At 42.3% G+C, this 18,897-nt stretch overlaps 2 protein-coding genes and 1 long non-coding RNA gene across 3 annotated transcripts in view; 1 reads left to right on the forward strand and 2 right to left on the reverse strand.

The window, feature by feature from the left end:
• Nucleotides 1-752: 752 nt before the first annotated feature.
• Nucleotides 753-11,498, reverse strand: phrf1 (PHD and ring finger domains 1). The gene is made up of 19 exons (XM_053886609.1): nt 11,418-11,498; nt 10,814-10,923; nt 10,644-10,736; nt 10,366-10,568; nt 9,552-9,635; nt 9,329-9,462; nt 8,981-9,072; nt 8,685-8,863; nt 8,257-8,389; nt 7,739-7,860; nt 7,528-7,673; nt 7,322-7,444; nt 7,085-7,239; nt 5,167-6,907; nt 3,852-4,762; nt 3,707-3,780; nt 2,919-3,023; nt 2,717-2,845; nt 753-1,754 (listed from the first exon to the last, which is right to left on the reverse strand). Exons 2-19 carry the CDS (start codon nt 10,899-10,901, stop codon nt 1,590-1,592), a joined length of 4,677 nt encoding a protein of 1,558 aa, XP_053742584.1. The 5' UTR covers nt 10,902-10,923; nt 11,418-11,498; the 3' UTR covers nt 753-1,589.
• Nucleotides 11,499-13,856: 2,358 nt separating this feature from the next.
• On the forward strand, nt 13,857-17,283 carry LOC128770551 (uncharacterized). The gene is made up of 3 exons (XR_008416519.1): nt 13,857-14,027; nt 14,254-14,287; nt 14,366-17,283. It is a non-coding gene; the product is annotated as an uncharacterized LOC128770551 (long non-coding RNA).
• rassf7a (Ras association domain family member 7a) overlaps nt 16,813-18,897 on the reverse strand; it is a 36,439-nt gene continuing 34,354 nt past the window's right edge. The window contains exon 7 of the mRNA XM_053885132.1: nt 16,813-17,944. Coding sequence (XP_053741107.1) covers nt 17,913-17,944 — 32 coding nt within the window. The 3' untranslated portion in view covers nt 16,813-17,912. The remainder of the gene's footprint in view (nt 17,945-18,897) is intronic.

The following is an 18,897-nucleotide window of genomic DNA, read 5'->3' on the forward strand; positions in this document are numbered from 1 at the left end:
GAATATATCTTTAAGTTTACAATTTATGTTTTCTGTCATTTCTGTGTACTGTGTGGGAGGTTTTGTATGCATGATAAAAATGAATAGATCTTTATGTTTAGAATTTGTTTTTCCTATAGCCTCAAGGTGTTTCCATTATTTTGTCCAACCCCTGTATCTAAAAATGGTTTTAAATAAAAGATGAAAGTCGTGAATGTGTTGTGGCTCCATCTACAGAGCAACACAGATCCGTTATTACATATACTGAATGGCTAAAATACTTCTGTTTCTGTCAGGGTTTCCGGTGACAATTGGAGGTCTCATGAGATATTAAAGGAATTCCCGAACGAAGCTACTTTGCGTAACGTCATCAGCTGGCAACAGCCCAAACTTTGATCAACACCGGAAGAAGGTGGTTCATCCAGTCAGGCACCGAGCCCTGCTGCTGCTGGTTGACCTAAATCTGACCGACATTTGCAACAAAAAAGTGTTTTGAGACAATGAGATGACCCAGAGATCCTTCGGTGGGTCCCTGACAGAAACCGAAAGAAACCAGAGGCATGCTCAAGTGTAGACACCATTCTTTGATGCCATGTCTGTAAAGCTATTATCTAAATAATTCAGGAGAAGAAGGATATATATATATATATATATGAAAGTGACCAAATCATCTCAATGTGAAGTGAAAGAGACAACTCTTACCTTACTTTTAAACCTTCAATTGAAAGATTCTCAACATTTTTTTTCTTTAAATCAAATAATCCATTTACATGTGTTCTCTGTGAAGAAGAAATGTTAGTGACATGGGCTGCTGTGGCGACCTTTAAATGGCCATTTCAATGACGACAACATACCAGGTAATATCATCCAGGTCAAACACGATACTTTTTTCATTTGGTATCAAAAGTACTGTGACAAGAAAAAAACAAAGCAGACTGGAGCGCATTATAACTCAACAAGCGGATAACAACAGAGTGGTGTTCAGAGTTCATTCAGTCAAAGAAAGTTTGGATATAAAAATATCTCTGAGCACCATGTTTAGGAAACCTGTCGAAACAGCTACTCTTTAAGGCTCCTGAAACCACCGTCAGCATGAACTCGTTTTTTTGCTTGTTTAATCAACACAAATGTCTAACTCAAACAAATAAACATCTTTGATTCATATTTAAGGATTCTCCCACTGAAACGTTCAGAAAACAAAAGGTGTCATTTATCAAAACAGGCATAAACATAAAATTTTATACAATTAAATCTGTACAATCAAATCTAAAACTACACTACAAAGGTTGCATAAGAGTCTGCCTTAGTCAGCCTTTCAAATATACACAATCCAAATCTCTTAATGCTACTTCTTATGAATCAGAATTCCTCTTTTTGCTGACAAATACGCCTTCAATGCGGCACACAATTGAAATCACACCATGTACTCTCCTTTTAATCCCCAACTCTTTGGGAGCGTTGGGGATTTTCCGAGATGAGACGATACCTGACAAGAGAACTCGGTAGAAAACATTCTGAATTTCAGTTATAACAACGTTTCATGAAGCATGCCATAAAACAACGTTCTTAAAAAGTGATGAATGCAGCAGTGGTTGCTGCAGCAGGAGTCGTCATGGGCTGTCGGAGATATCCATGGGCTCAGCATTGGTCTGCTGGCTCTTCGTGGATTCCTCACCTTTCTTGTGTTTGCGAGCATGTTTGTATTTGTCCACGTATGCTTTGACCAGATTGCCCACCTTCAATGGGTTGATCTCCCCGCTCTTGCTGTGGCACACCTGGACAAGAACCAAATATTCCCAATTTCAACAAAAAGGGGACTGAGCTGTTTGGAATAACCAATATTCAAAAGTCTCATTCAAGCAGAGCTCTTCAGGAATTTTAATTTTTTATATCCATAAATGATCAATGTTTCTGCATTAAATAATCTGAAATCACAACATCTCCAACATAGAATCTAGCCCATTGAGACTTTACATTTTTATTTCCAATTATTTTTCAAGTTGAAAAGTATGAGTCCAAACTAAGACAGTTGCTTAAAGCAGAAAGACATACAGGCAAAAGGGCTAAAATTGATGCTGCGATGTCAACTGCAAACCAAGGTACAAAAACAGTCAAGTAAATCTGACTTGAATCAAACATGAATATGGCGTGACAAAATTCAGTATATAATATTATGATAATGTGAACAAACATATATTGACTTGCATCAAAGATCATTCGAGATTCAGAAAGCATGTTTGCTTCTCTGTCAAACAATGGACTTCCTTGACAATCCTCGAGTCGACCCGCCAACTTGTTTAAAAAGGTGGGATTTCTATCCATGGAAAAAAAAGCTGTCCTTTTAAGTGCAGCTTGTCAAATTAAGGCTATTTACTTTGGACCAATAGCCAGACACTGACAAGGTGTGGGCTTCTCTCCCCAGCATCTTTAGCCTCCAGCACACACCGTAATCTACAACAATGATTTTGAGCCTGTGTCATCCATCTTGATCTCAGGCGCCCAAATTGGGTGCAGCATGTACCTTGCAAGGAAATACCCTGGATTACACTGTTATAAAATAAGTGGAGAATCTTAACAGACTCTTCAGTGAGGCTTTTCGCATGACAGGAATTGAGGTTTTGATGAGTCATGTCAAGTGACGCCTGATCATAAAGTAAAAAGAGGTTTCTCCTGGAAGAGTGACGTTGAAAGGGGAATACCACAATGTGTTGACAAACACTGTCAGAGAACAACCAACCTTCTGGACAGCTTTACGCAATATTTCCTTGTATTCTTCCTTGTTGATGTCCCTCCTCTGATAGAAAGGTTTGATGGCCAGTTTCACCTCCTCAACTGCTCGCTCCTGCATGTGGAGCTTCTTTAGATACTGTAATAGCCAGATGATTAGAGAAGAACAACTTAAATTGTTATTATTTTCATACACATTTAATGTTAGTTACCACATCTTGTCTGGACAATTCCCCATCTGTCATCTCAGGCTTGGAGGTTGAAGTTGCTGGGGCAGTTTTCTTGTCAGAGTCACTTGTCGAAACAGAACTGGTTTCCTGTGAGAGGCAATGATTTTGTAAAAAATATGACAATGTCAAGTAGACTTGACCCTCACAGCTTATCGACAACTTTGTAGTTAAGATTTATATTGTACGCTATATCAAGTGATTCAATGACTCTTTGGGTTTTTTTTTTTTGTACTTAAATTACTCAAACTATAAACTACAATTTTTGGCAGTAACATTTAATATTTTCTTCTTAAATTAAAGGATCTACTGTCACGATATAAAAGCGATTAACCTCATGTAACTTGTCAGTACTGTCCTACAGATACACAAGCCCAACCGCAGCAATATTTGAGCATGTGCAGCACACGCTGAATATAGATGTATTTACATTTTCTGTTGGCTATCATATTCAGTTCCATAAACATACATTGACTTATTTATATGATGTTTTACTCAGTATTTCCCACTTATTCAGAAGATTAATATAATAATATAAAATATAATAATACAATATAAAATGTGTTGAAGACACGGCTGAGAAGATGACAAAAAAAAAAACACTAAATAGGATTACAAGACAAGCAGGGGTGTGTTTTTAAGATGTGTCTTTTTAACTTTCATTTTGCCTGAAACGATCCACTATCAGTTTCATTTATTGCCAAGAGACTGCCCTTCATCACCAGGTGGTCAACACTGCCACCCTCTGGTAAGAAAGGAGAACGAGCTCTTACCTGTGTATTCTGGACTGTGGAGGAAGTCCTGCGAACTCCTTCCTGCTTCAGCTTCCTCTTATACAAGGCCAGCTCTGATAACACGGGAAAGATTTGTCTTAAAAACAGAATCAAATCATAAAACCAACCAGGAGGCAGGACTTACTGCTGGTGGCTTTCTCTGGCTGCGGACCATCTGGCTCCTGAATGTTCCACGTAACCCGCTTGACCTGAGACTTGGATTTGGCCCCAGACGTGACCAAAACCTGCTCCCCCTCTTTCTTCATGTCCTGCTCAACCTTCTCCTCTTTAAACCCGCCGTCCTCTCCCTCCGCACGCTCGCTCTTCACGTCGTCCAGGTTGTCCAGCATCATGTCCACAGTTAAGTCATCCTCCGAGTCAGAGGGCTGCTGAACTTCCTGTTTCACAGAGGCGCCCTGTGCCTGCTCCGCTGGAGCCTCCGGGCCAGGCCGGGTTTGTGACACTGCGGCATCAGGTGTGATCAATGAAGACAACGAGCTGAGCGAGGCCTGGGAAGACACCTCGGGAGGGTTCGGCTCCACTTTGATTTCCAGCTCACAGGTTTCAGTCTTGATGGGGACCTGAGTGACCTGAATCTCCTCTGCCTTTGGAGAATCAGCAAAGATATCCAGTAGAGCTTCTTTTTCCTTTTTGATTGGCTTAACCACCTCCTTAACTTTCACCGGATCTTCTCTGCACTCCTCCTTCACAACTTCAGCTGCCAAGAAGGGGATGTCAAGCATTTCCACTTTTACATCCATTTTGTCTTTGAATGCATTTTTAGGAACCTCTTTCGTTTTTATCTTGTCTTTAACAGACGTTGGCTTCGATTGAGGCGCTGACTGGGATCTCTTTGATGGACCCTCCTCTGAGCTTTTCCCACTCGATCTGTCTCTGTTTTGTACTTCATTTTTCCTCTTTTCCCTGGACCGTGAACGTTTTCTCTCATCTTTGGGCAACCTTCGCCTGTTGCGGTCTCTCTCTCGATCGTTTCTTTCTGGGCTTTTGTGGTTATGGTTGGCTTTTCTTGAGCGCTCTCTGCTGCTGGACCTGGACCTACAAAGGGCCGAGACAGAACATCACCATCACAGATACCACACAATTAAAGCTATCTACAAGGAGTTCTTTAATAAATTACAAAAAAAAAAAAACATTGTGAAGGAAGGAGGAACTTTGAACATTAAACTAGAGCAAATTGTAGCCACATCTGAACTAGTCTTTGTCTTGGAAACTATTTCCAAGACAATTTTGAAATTACAAAATGAATATCAGTTTCTTATTGTATGTAACTAAGGTCATGCTGTGGGCCCATGATGGTGAAACAAACACCATCCCGCTATGTGGATTACTCCTGTTTCTACAAAGACCGTTAAGGTGGTATGACCTGGAACTCCTTTAACATAGGCATAATACACATAAGCACACAGCTTCAATTCACAAGTAAACCACAAGTAAATTACCTGGAACGCCTCCTACTGTTGGCATGAGAGGAGGAAGGAGAGTGCCGCCTCTTTTTATGGATCTTCTCAGGAGAATTGGAACTGGAACTGTTTGTGTGTGAATGAGGTCTCGTCTTCCTTTCCTCTGATCTTGACCTGCCGGAGCTTTTTTTCAAGTCCTTGCCCAAGTCTCCCTTTCCACCGTGACAATCTCGACTTCTGCTCCTGTCGGACTCAGAGCTGCTTGAGCTGGAGCGTCGATGCTTTGAAGAAGCTCCCTTTATGCTGCTTTCCTTTTTACTGTTTAAATCCCTTGAGTCAGACACGATGTCCTTCGGTGGCAGCTTTTTGGAGACAGAGCTGGTTGGTGGTAAATTCTTTGAATGTGAATGCGCAACGTGTGGTGTGACTTCAACATGAAGGTTTTCCTCTTTAATCGTAGTTTTATCCTTTTTACTGTCCACTTTCAGACGTGCAGGCGACGTGTCATCTGTCCTTTCTCTGCTACTTTGAACCCCAGTCTTGAACCTTTGCTCCTCCTGCTCGTCGTCGCTCTCTGGCTCCATTTTCACTCTCACAGTGGGTGGTATTTGCTGAACAGTTTGCGTTGCAGTTGATTCCTTTTCAACCTTAACTTTACAACCAGATGGCTTGCTCGTACTCGGTGCATCTCTGATTCTGATTCCTTCTGGTGTGATCTGGACCTCTTCACGTTCACTTTTGAAATCCAGCCTGTTTTTCAAAACGCCTTGCTTGAGAGGTAGAACTGCATGAGATGAGAAAGTGCTTTTACTTTTGCTCTCCTGTTCCTCGTCTGAGCTACTCGATTCAGACATTGTCGGATTAAAGGGATCATAGATATCATTGTCTTCTACCTTTGCGGTGGACGTACGTGAAGCAAGCAAGATTTCTTTGTCTCTTTGCAAGAGTCTCTTTTTTGCCTCATCCGCTTTTTCATTCCGGTGGTCCCCCATGCTGTGGCTGCCTAAAGACGACGACGCATTGCTGAGGCGCCTAGAAAGCAGCGAGTTCCCACTCGAGTTAATGCGGAAGCTGACAGACGAGGACGATGAAGAGGCGATTGTGGAATGACCCAGCTGAGAGGAGGAGGACGAGGAGGAGGAAGATGTGGGATAGGACGAGTTGGAAAAGGTTGATGACGATCCAGCTCTGTCTGACCTGGAGGTCTGTCGACTGGTTGCCCCGCGTTGATCTACATTTGTCTGCGGCATCCTGTCTCCAGCCAGTGTGTTCATGAAGGCGTCTGGTCTGCAAGCGCCATGACTAGAAGTGCTTCCTCGCTCGTGACTGCGGCTGGAGCCAATGTTATGCTCCCTTTTTATTTTCGGTATCCTCGGAAGCTCAGAAATATCCTGCCACATCGGCTTTATTTGAGCTTTTTTTGCTTGTGGCACAGATGTCTTCTTGCTGTTTGAGCAAGCATTTGAGGCAGTCGACAGACACCCGACATTCCTTGCCTGACCGACGCCATGAGTTGAGATGGGTCTGCTGGAACCAGGGGGCTGAAAGCCAGGTCGAGGTCTTGCTGGTAATTCTTGGCGGGTGTGGTTGAAGGTGGAAGGCAGGGATGAGGGTAACACAGACATGCTATTAGAAAAGGGTCTGGTGGGTGAACAGGAGGTCCCGGGAGAAAAAGCATTGTCACTGAAGTTGGGCGTCAGACCCGTGTTCATCTGAGCACTGGACTCTCCTGAGCTATTGCTTTTGCTGTGGCCTGGATTGAACTTTGAGGATAGACTTGCTGGGAAGAGAAACAAATCACAACCGCATTAGCAATGGATATTTAAGAATAGCTTTGGAATGTGTCTTTTGTAATGCTAACATCTCTATCTGCTCACTCGAAGCTAAGATAAAGCAAGTGGTTTTCAACAGACAGAGTGTTAGTCATTCAGATGTTTCAAAGCAGACTTGTACTAACTTGGTTTGGTTGCTTGGAGAGAGCCATCCCTGTTGATATCAATATCTGCGCTGTCCATGAACAACATATTTTGTCCAGACAGGATGCTTCCAAGAAGGTCTGGCACAGGCGCTGCCTCCACAACACCGTTGGACTGAGGGATATCCAAACCTCTCCTGGGGTTACATTGATTTCTAAGTTATCTATTATTCATTTTAGGGAGGTAACGCAAAGCACTGGTTGTGAGGGTTCACCTACCTCGAGAGTCCAGCAGATACTGGGCGGGCTACAGGCTGATGGGAGCGAAGAGCAGAGTGAGAGATCCCTCTCCTTTTGGCCTCAAGCAAATGTGTGACGTGATCTTGCGGGTCGTCATCATCACTAAAAATGTAAACATAACACTATTAACTGCAGACAGAGATCAATAAATATTGAAATATCAAGTTAAAAAAAAAACAACATACTCCTCTGCAAATGGATCCAGATCAAAAGGATCCCCATAAATGGAGAGGGATGGAGCACCAATGTTAGCTCTCATGTTGCTCAGTGTATTCTCCGAGCCCCGGTACACCACAGGCACAGGGGGCTTCATTGCGGGCCTTTTTGCAGCCTGGGACAACAGCAGGAGACAATGTTGATTTTACAATTTAAAAAAAAAAATGCGGCAACACTTACAGTTTTTCTGGACTGGGTCCTTCTGACTCTCCGCTTTGTCTTCCTCCTCCTTGTGCCACCCGTTTTCATTTTTCCGACCTTTGCGGAGGAGCTTTTACCGCTGAGGACCTTCCGCCGCTTCGCTGTCAAAAATAAATATATGAACTATTAAGAATCCTGTTATAATTACAACCCTCACGTGTTGAGTCACACATATATTATATTGCTCAACATTCCTCAGAAACAGAAAAGTAGGGGACTAATTCATGGAGTGTAACCACCTTCATAATGACATCATAAAAGAACTAAGATTGAACACATAAACTAAGTAGATAAAAAGACTTGGAGCACAAAATATGACAAATATTAACCAGATTGTCAAATATATTTTAGTTTTGTTCCTCACAGCACTTGTCAAAGACATCCTCACATCCATATTTTTCTTTAAGACAACACAATCTACATTTAATATCGTTCGACTTTCTTGAAAAATGCGTATATTACTTTTTTTTTATGCAAATAACAACTGGCAAGGGTACCTGTTCTGCGTCGGCGCCTGGTCGGGGGACGAGGTGTAAGATCTCTGACGTAGACCGCAGTGTTCAGCCCAGCAACAACTGCATTGATAGTGTCATCCAGCCAGGAAGACTGAATTAAATAGGTGGGCGCCAACTGGAAACCAAAACGAAGACAGTTATGGCCCTCTTGGGAGAAAGCACATGCCTTTAAAACAGAACAATTTAAGGGAAGACAACAACAGCTCCAATCTTAAGAAAACGCACCAATATGTTACACGTTAGTTCAACAAGCCAGAACACAACACATAAGCAACGGGTGCAACTAGCTCCAATGTTTAAGGCCAGTCAAAGCTTGGTGGTTATCATAAACAATGAGGAAACGATTAGTCATGACTAAAGTAAGTTCTGAAGAAAAAGCCAAGACAGAAGCATCACGCTTCAAACCAAACCTGCGATGAGCGTGCCTGTGTAATCCGATTGCGGTTGACGTTAGCGCGGACTCTCTCGCTCTGCTGGGTTCGTGCGATGGCTCTGGTGGGCCGGGCAGCATTGGATTGAGAGCGTCTCCTGGACTGATGTGCGGTGGACGGGATGCTCTCTGCCTCGCTGATGTCTTCAGCAGATCCCCCTTAATAAGAAAACGGATGCTACTTTATTTGCCTTTTGAACATTTGTTTACTTTTCCAGCAGTTTTAGAATAAGAAACGACTCTTAAATGTTTTATATTTTTGGTTTAAACTCTCACTTTGGTGAAGGTTGTTGGAAACACACTCCGGACAGAACCACTCTTCAATGGGAACAGCATCAAGAGGCGGCGTGAGACACTCCATGTGGTAACTGCCACATCAAAACAAAAAAAAAGAGCAATGAATTTCCTTACAAATTGTTATCTTATCTTCGAATAATAAGCAATTGGCTGTGGGAATAATGGAATAATTGGTCATTTAGTTTCCTTCAGTTATTAAATCAAAGAGCAGTTTTTATCTTGGGACAATTTATGAGGAAACTGACTTCACATCATGTTTTTATTGCCAATAACTGTGTCCCGCTGTCAGTGAATCAGTAAAGGAGAGTTTCATAGTTCAACTCCTACCCAGCGTCACACCCGTCACAGAGCAACAGACGATCCTCTCGATCACTGCCGCCGCACACCTCACAGTTGGTCTGCTCCAGGTCCACATTTAACACGTCGTCTTGAACTTCCTTTACAGGTTTCCGCACTGTAATCTGATAAATGGAAGTTGAAAATTTACATTAACAAAGGCTAAATTCATAATGCCAAGAGATATCGCAAATATGGACATAAACAATCGTACCACTTTCTGCACTTTTCCTCCATAAGACTTCCTCAGGTATATGCTGTTGAAGGAAATACGGTCCACGGGGCAGGAATTTGCATTCTAGACAAAGCAAAGCATGAAGTGAGCACCTTTGTTTTATCACTTAAAGAACTAAAAGAGCAATAATTTTAATTTTACACATTCAATACGTTGACAAAGATCTATCAATATCCACTGCCCATAGAATGCAACAGCTTTAAAGCTTCTTGACAAAAGGTCAAACTACTTACTGTTTAATGACAGTGCACAGAAAATCCTAAAAGTGGAGCTATGCTTTCAAATAATAAATAATCCTCACCTGGAAAAAGAATGACTATTGTGTGTCAGTCAGGAGGGGGGGTATGTTTTTTTCTCTCCTTCTGTACCCTCTGACAGTACAGGTGCAGGGTGCCCACTAACGGGCCAGGATAACGAAGGTCAACAACGACACTCGTGCTCGCACTCTCTCAAGTGTTTGCTGTAACCCATGGCCTTGACTCTTGCAAGGATGTAGAACAAGGTAAGTTCAGTCGTCTTGTAACATGAATGTTGAATTGGAATTGTTTTCCATTGTCTATAGTCAGTCAGCTGTGTACTGTTTTGTTGTTTGGCCCGACCCACACACATTGTAAGCAATAAACCTTTTTTCAAATCAAATTGGTTATGCTTTTTGTTTTCACAGATAACTTCTTCAAAGAGCAACAGCGACGTCTATTAAAACACCTGGACATTATTTGACCCAACATAAAAAGCCTAACTACACTGTAGATATACAACTTGAAATGTAAAGGCTTCATCAATACAAACTTACTTTGGCCCATTCCAGAATGCAATCGAGGCAGAAGTAGTGCTCACAGCTCTCTGGGGTGGCCACAGGCTGTACACTGAATGAATTGAGGCAGATGGGGCATTTATCAGCGTCCTCGTCTGAACTCATCCCCGCAAGAGCACCGGAGGTCTGACCACACGCTCCCTCCTCAGCCTTCAAATCCTCATCCTCGCTGACATCAGACTCTACAAGTCAAGTGAATGGTAGGGATTTACGTAGCAGAAGAAAATGTGTATCCCGTCTATTATTACTTTACTTACCATCTTCCTCTGCTCCATCCTCATCCTCTTCTTCATCATCATCATCTTCACCGCTGTCAGAATCCGCTTGATCGGACTCATCATTCGATTCACCTGAACAAACGAAACATCAAGTTGTAGTGACCGATAATGTAACGCAGTTGGGGAAAGAAAGGGTGCAAGCTTGGTACCTGATGTTGAACCGAATACAGCCCTTTTAACTTTACTGCAGGAAGCACTGGGATTAATTTGCTCGTCTTGACTGTCGTCTTCGTCCATGACTGACCATCAGCGGCTCATACTTAAAACAGAGACAAGGGACTTGAACCGACTTTCTGCGAGAAATGTTTCGTGACAGCGTCGAGGGGAGGTTGCGTCATTTTGAGGAACTTAAATACGAGTGTTAACAAACAACAAACGCTTTGTATGACATAAGAGACGTGAGCTAACTCGCTAGCATACACACTGCTACATTTGTAAACAAAGAAGGCAACGTGACGCGAATTGGCGATTCCTTTATAACAACAGCTTTTAAACGCTCTACATACTGAAATACACACGGTGTGCTCCGTGACGTACACGAGAATGACAGGAAACACTTACTGGGTTTCGTGAAAAGGGCAACCGCAGGTGTAGGCAGTGCGAGGAGCTAATGCTAAATATAGCAACTGCCAAGTGTGTGTGCACGGTCAGATAGTTCTTGGTAGAAATCCCGAGTGAAGAACTAATGTCAGAAAAACTTTAAATAGAGAGGAATACACCGACACATTGCTGGTTTCAAATGTCTTGACATACCCTAAAATGTGTTTTGATTTGAGTCTCCCCGGCTGTTGAGTGACACCACCGGCTGCGGATATGACCGGAAGTCAACGAACAACATCAGCCTCTTAAAGAGACAGTGATGTGCAGCCAAATTACACTTTTGTTAAATGTGTGTACTATTTGTGTTGCTACACGGCTGTAAAAGTCAATCGTTTACTATACTAGTTGAATACATTTTTTTAAAAGACTGAACATGCGGATGGACAAGTCAGCTGATTTAAATACTGACGTCTATGATGACGTTTAGACGAAACCTACAAAATAAAAGTGGCTTTATTCCAGGTCGCAGATTCGATGATGATTTCACAGACATATAAGTAAAAAATGACCGGAGCAGGAGCATGGTTCGCATCGCCGGCAGTAAATCAGACTTGTTCCCGGTGCATGTTGGCCTCCACCAGGGCTGCCCTTTGTCACTGGTTCTGTTCATTGCTTTTATGGACAGAATTTCTAGGCGCAGCCAGGGCTCGGAGGGGATCCGGTTCGGGAACCACATCATCTGCAGTAAACTGCTGCAGATGTTTTACCAGTCTGTGGTTGCCAGCGTCCTTTTCTACACCGTGGTGTGGGGGGGGCAGCATATCCAAGAAGGACACTTCCAGACTGGACAAACGGATCATGGCCAGCTCTGTGGTCGGCATGAAGCTGGACTCTCTGGTGACCGTGGCGGAGTTGAGGACTCTGGACAACTGCTGGATGTTATGGACAACGCCAGCCACCCTCTGCACACGGTCATCACCAACCAGAGGAGTTTGTTCAGTGAAAGGCTGCTGCTCCCCAAGTGACGGACCAACAGACTCAAGAACTCTTTTGTTCACCACGGCATCGTACTCTACAACTCCTCACTTGGGGGGAGGAAGTAGTAGGGTACGCTACACTACATAGTAATGGACACTTGTTCAATGTGCAATAACCGTCTCTCTGGTGCAATAACCTATTTTTATTTATTTTTACTCTCTGTGTGATGCTCTTCCTGACTGCGCGCCCTTTCTTGCCTCTATTGCTGCTGGAAATGTACATTTCCTGGAGGGAGTCTTCCCAAAGGGATCAATAAAGTCAAGTCTAAGTCTAAGTCTAATAAACTTAAATGAAAATGAAAGATAGAAGACAGGGAATCAGTTTTGAGTTTCACATTAATCTCTTGGAGGCCAGCAAAATACAGGTAAGGGTCCTTGGATGGACCAAGTCTGCTTTCGGTCAATAAATGAATATTGATTCTGGCAAGCCCGTCAAGTTGTTTCTCCAAGGGTTATCCATAGTGAAGTTGAAACAAGTCCCACCCTTGGTTACATAAGAATCTAATCCAGGAGTGCAGCCTTATGTCATGAGGTCATGTTTACCCTTGTAGTGAGTAAATCCTGCCAATATTCACCAATCTTGGACACATTGAAGCTACCACCCCATCCATATTTTTCTTACATTAATTTGAGGTCAAAGGTCAAGACTCATTCAGGAACCTCCTGCTGCTTGCAGGTCAATCCACAGCTATAACCTAAAGTGTGAGTCATGGGTTGGCACCCGGGCATCCTGCTGGTTAAACTTGCACGGAGCACCTCACTGAGAAACACATCCTCACTAGATTCCATAGAAATCGCCATGAACTTCCATGGAATGAAGGAGGAAGGCTCTAATCTTATCTAAAGACTGGCCGATCAGATGGCTTTTACCTTCTTGTAATTACCCAAAACTAGTGATAGGTGAGCGTGAGAACATATAAAACATGTCAATATCTAAAACACATTTTAATATTAGGAGTTAGACTTATATAAAGCGGGTTGTATGTGGGGGAATTTAAAATATATTTTAATAAATATATGTGTTTTACGTGAGAACGGCAATTATTAATAAAAAATGTTTCTTTGAATAATGAATCAATATGAATGTGTCATTTCATAAGTAGAACGTCATGACCAGGTCAGTCGTCAGTCACGCTGCATCCTTCGTACGTGCGCAGCCACACTCCGCTCATGGCAACACCGTACACAAGCGAGCCGACTCTACCACTGTAGGCCTTGCAAGGGGTTACGCGCCCACCTCGAATCAACGCATGTCCTTCGGGTTGACAGTGGAATTGTTTAAATGAAGCGCAAATGTCGCTTTGTTGATTTCATTTTCCGTGTTCATGATTTGTAACGAGTTAAAAAATCCGATTAAGCCAGTGTGGAAATGGTTTAGCCCGGAGTACGACGTGCAGAATTGAACGCACCGCGCCCCATCTGTGGGTCTAAAAGTGAACACGACTGCTCGTTTGCATACGCTCCGCCCGCCGCCGCATTCAATTGGATTGCATCCGTAACGAGGCGGGCTGAAGGGCTGACCAGCTCTCTCCCATTGGCGGGGACGCGTGGCACTCTGTGGAAGCAGGTCGGGTTGCAGAGGCAGGGGAGTGGTCTGAGCGCGAGTGAAGTGAACTTGAGCGTCGGTGCGGACTGACTCTACTCTGGAAATTAACTTTATGAACATGAAGTCCGCTTTTACTGGTGAAAAAGAGTGCCTTTTTTTCAATTCGATACGTTCACATCCTCCTGGTTCAATAAATCCTTACTGTCTGTGCATGAATTTTCAAAAGAAAACTTGGAACTGGTAAGTCAGCACCGTTTATCTGACAAACATATACATATTTATACATTAAATGCTCACTTAAATTAATATCGGGCGCCATTTTAATTCATTTAAAGTCATCGTCTTTGTAAATTATTTATTGCTGCGCTGAAACATATTCATTATAATGTCACCGTGTGTGCGTTGTTTGGCATTGACGTGTTTAATACCGTCCATCTCTTCACCGTTGGTTGTGTTTGCTCCTCAGCTTTGGTCCTGTTTGTTTGCTCGTCTAAGAACAGGTGAGCCACTGACTAACGCACATTGTGTCGCCTTCAATTCCACTGTGCGTGTGACAGCGGCTAACCTGGTTTTGGCAGAACCTCTGTCCAGATCTGGCTCGGTCCAAACCGGAGACTAAAACCTCCATCGCACCCGGACCATTGCTGGGCCAGGTCCGATCACCCGGTCCGAGCCTCCATGTGTTCTGTACTTCCTCCTGCGCGCACATTCTGTACTCAATTTAGGGACAGTCGTGTGAGTGCTGCTGTTGTGGATCTCTGGTTTCTCTCAACCGCGGGATTTTTGGTAAGTGTTTTCTCGTCCTTCCCTGTATCTCAGATCGTATATGAATAATTTAGAGTTTTTAAAAAGCATTATGAATGGATGCTTCAATCTTGAACACGCATTTATTTATTTAAATATATAAATGTGCTGTGCAAAGTTGCAAAATCTACGTCAAAATACATAGGTAGAGCCTCATGTTTGTTTTCTGTAAGAATATAGATGAATAATACTAAAAATAAATAAATATAAAACACCAAGAAAAATAGTTTGATGCCTTGTATTACTTCAAGCATTTTTATATAATTTATTTAATTTCTGGATTCTGGGATTAAACCATTGGGGTCAAACAAGAACATTAAAAAATATATTTTATTTAAAAAAAAAAGTTCCATCAATACATTATTTTGTCATGGGATGTTAAAACAAAGTGAAGATGCTTTTAATAGCTTTAGAAGAATGTAAACATGCCTTCAAAAGTATTATGACATTTCATAACTTTCTAGAAAAATGTGCTCTATCAGGAATTACTGAAAGTTATTCAGAGATCTTTAACATGACATCTGGGGTGAAAAGGTCACGGACAGTGTCGCCTCCCCCGTCTAGACAGACAGAACCACGCAAGGATTTGCAGATTATCTAACCCCTGCTCAGGCCAGACAGCTCCAAATCTGCTCACTATAATCTAATCTATGCCGGCGATCATAATTTGTGAACCCATTCATGAGTTATCAATGACACATTTGAAGTGTCGTGCAGGGCTCAGGACTTTACCTGGAAAGTGACGCTGCTGCTATTCATGGAGGGTTTCTCCTCAGGGTCGAAAGAGGTCAGCGGTGAAGCTGACGTCACTCAACCTGAATAACCCAGGTTATTTTAATCCACACAGATCAGTGAATTTTTATCCCTGCATCCTGCTTCTTTTATGTTTCGACAACACGGCTCCTTGTGACACCCAAATGATTTGACTGATCACTGAGCTGTGGTGATTCAATTTCTGACCGACCAATGGAAAACTCAAACCTGCCTCCGCCGCGTCAGACTCCCACTGAATCATTGAGGTCAGTGCGCAGACGTCCTCCTCTAATAGCAGAGCAGTGTTGTTACTGTCAACGTCTTTAACAACAATGGCGTTGAATGTGAGCATGTTTAAACACAACCCACTAGAATGTCTTATTGTTGACAATAAACTCCTGATGATCCGGACTTTTTTTCCCATATCATTTCATCAACCAATAGTGTGCCACCTACAACCCGGACGAAGTAGTTTTGTTCTTTCTTTAGACCAGAAAAAAATAAACAAATATTTGTGATATAGTTTTCCTTCTAAGGAGGACTACAATGCTCTGAGGGATGAGTGTAATATTCGTTTGAGGACACACTGTGGTCATCATGTTGCTGATCTCATTCAATCATATTAATTCAAAATTGTCTCATAAGATTTCTGTTTTTAATTCATGTCCCACTAACATACTGATGGTAACGCTATCGAGTGTGAGCTTTACTTTAAGGTCCCTGTGTTGGACCTGTGACTGGACCAGCGCCACCAGATGGCGCTGTCTGCTGCAAAATGTTTGGACTGGAAATTCTGAATTCATTCTGAATCAAGGACGCTATGTAGTGGCCTCTCAAAATGAGGACACTGTTTCATCAACCCTGCAATACTGTTTCATGACACCGCATCTGCCCATCACTAGTTCCTACTTGTACAACTCCTTTTAAGTTTTTCTGAGGACTGGCGTGACCCTTGACCTAGACCCGGTCTGGTTTAAGAGGCCACATTGGTCTTCATTTTACTGTCTTGGTTGAACTGGCAAAGTGAAGCTGTAGTTGTCTTGACTTCAGTTGAAGCGTCATTTAAACTGCTGTCGTGCCTGAAGAGCTTCCCACCTGGACTGTACTGTCATTTTCATGACTGTATTGTATTAATGTCTTTTCTTCTTCCTTTGCATTATTTATCCAGCTGCATCTCCACCTTGTTGATCTACCCTGTTAATTCATCCAGAACGGCTGCAGCTGTGAGGGCCGGATGTTTGCCACGTTCTCCTTCACACCTGAGAAGAAACAGGTTTTACTCATGGACCTGTAGACGCGAAGGTCGGAGTCTCCCAGCGGTGCGACGACTTGAAAAGCACATTGTTATGTAAGGACACATGACTGTGCTGGACTTGCATTTGGAACCTGAATCCAGAAAAAGAGCTGAGCTAAAAGGAGCGGCTTGTTTTCTCACTGAAAAAAAAGCAGACCATCGCCTATCTGTATAGGCGATGGTCTGCTGTATAGAGAGCGTCCGAATCATGAGCGACAATCGCGGCTCTTGTTTGTCAATGTTAGAATTAAACGTGTTGATTTGTGAGATTCCCAAGTGAAACCTTTCCACCAGCAGATTACGTAACACCTCTCTGAAAATCCAAATGGACCGGAAACATCAGCCTGAAGTTTTTTAACGTCAGCTCAACTAAGCGCACGCTCGAATAGCTGACTGATTCAGTTTCTGACGCAGATAAAATGTTCATATGTCTCTCACCTTGACATTAAATCCAACATAGAACTTCTGTGAGAGTTGTGCAATAACCTATTTTAATCTAGTTTAATTTATTTTATTTTTTTAATTTATTTTTTTTACTCTCTGTGTGATGCTCTTCCTGACTGCACGCCCTTTCTTGACTCTATTGCTGCTGGAAATGTACATTTCCTGGAGGGAGTCTTCCCAAAGGGATCAATAAAGTCTAAGTCTAAGAATAAAACAGTGTTTCAGTATTTACTACTGGGTCTTCTAATCTTCACAACAAAAACATACCATTAAAGTCTCCTTGTTCAGCCACTCAAGATATATAAAAATTCTGAAACTGAACTACGACCATTAGTATTCAAATAAAAGGCAGATTTCATGAGCACAAACTCAGACCATCTTGGTTCGTAAAAAAACAGCAGCGTTGTAAAAATAAAACAGCAGGCGGCAGCATGTGTCTTACCAACAAAGACAATTGTCTACGATGACTTCATCTACATTTGCGTTTCACAGTCCTCTGACTCCCTTTAGATCCATTCTGACTCTGCTTCATTAAGAAAGGAAAAACAACATAAAATGTAGATAAAGAAAGGGCAGACAGGCATTTGCGTGGTCAACATTTTTTATTATAATTAAATACGTAGTAATAATTGCTCTAGGTAAAAGGTTGCTAAATTATGATACATTTCATACTTTTGCAGTGTTTACAATAGCAAAACTCTGGAAATATATTTGTCTTATTTATATATTTATATGTAAATATATATATATACATACAGTATGTCTACACGACGGTCGGTTACAGAGTTAAATAAGAGCAGACGGTGAACAGTGAGGTGCGGCTCCGTGTTTTATCTCCATGACGACTCTCTGGATGTCAGGACTGTAAGACACACAAAAGTGAGTGGGGATGATGATCCCGTCTTTCTTTCTTCCTCGGCTGTTAAGACGCCCCGGTGCTGAAGGTGCTAAGAGCGCGGCGCCGTGACGTGAAGCACCTCAAACAGTAAACCTTGACTTTTCACCAACCAACAGTGGCCACTACGACCTGGTCTGTTATTGATCGAGCAGTTATATTGATAAAGCAGAGCCAAGGGCGTGTGACTGGTCCAACTAGGACACAAAAACAAAAACTAAATTTGCATTTGGTTATTGTTAACTCCGCCATGGAGGTTATGTTTTCCACGGTTTGTATGTGTTCAAAATAACTTGAAAAGTTATGGACGGATATGGTTGAAATATTCAGGAGATACAGATGATTCAATTTTCTGGATCCTGGATTTTTTTTTTAAGGAGTCTTTATTGGCGGAGGTTTGCACTGTATGAGTGCTTTTTTTAAAAAAATCTGGTACACTTTTCAAAAGTGTTGCGTGAGAAATGTTTGTGTTATTTCATGCACTATCACTATGTAGTTCTAGAGTATAAAGAGGCACACTGACAGTCATGAAAAGTCAAACTGTAACACCACAGACGCAACTTCAGGAAACCCAAGCCAGGACCCTTTAAAGTGAGAGCTGATGTAAGTAACTTTTCATATATATTTTGCTGAATATATATGAAAAAAAAGAAAAAGGTAGAGCAGAAAGACATGTTTCTTATGTCGCAAAATGGGGTCCAGGCATTAACACAGTGCAAGATACTTTCGCAGAGACCTTTTTGTGAGTATAAAAAAGAGGCTCCTGCTCTTTGGAAACAAGGAGTCACCCAAGTACAAGGCATCAAGGAGAACCATCCCTTTAACACTCAACAAAAATATCAGCGACCCTTCCATACATTTCCTGACTTCTTTTGAGAGTATTAATTTTTGTTGAGAGTTGTTTTCTTGACATGACCTGA

Source organism: Synchiropus splendidus, chromosome 14 (genome assembly GCF_027744825.2).
Source record: "Synchiropus splendidus isolate RoL2022-P1 chromosome 14, RoL_Sspl_1.0, whole genome shotgun sequence".
NCBI lineage: Eukaryota > Metazoa > Chordata > Actinopteri > Syngnathiformes > Callionymidae > Synchiropus > Synchiropus splendidus.

Excerpts from the sequence above, each read along its gene's own strand:
- phrf1 (XM_053886609.1), bottom strand. The coding sequence starts at position 10,901 with ATGGACGAAGACGACAGTCAAGACGAGCAAATTAATCCCAGTGCTTCC. Across the intron at positions 9,463-9,551 it reads GAGGAAAAGTGCAGAAAGTG|ATTACAGTGCGGAAACCTGT; the intron begins GTACGATTGTTT and ends TCCATTTATCAG. Across the intron at positions 8,390-8,684 it reads CACAGGCACGCTCATCGCAG|TTGGCGCCCACCTATTTAAT; the intron begins GTTTGGTTTGAA and ends TTTGGTTTCCAG.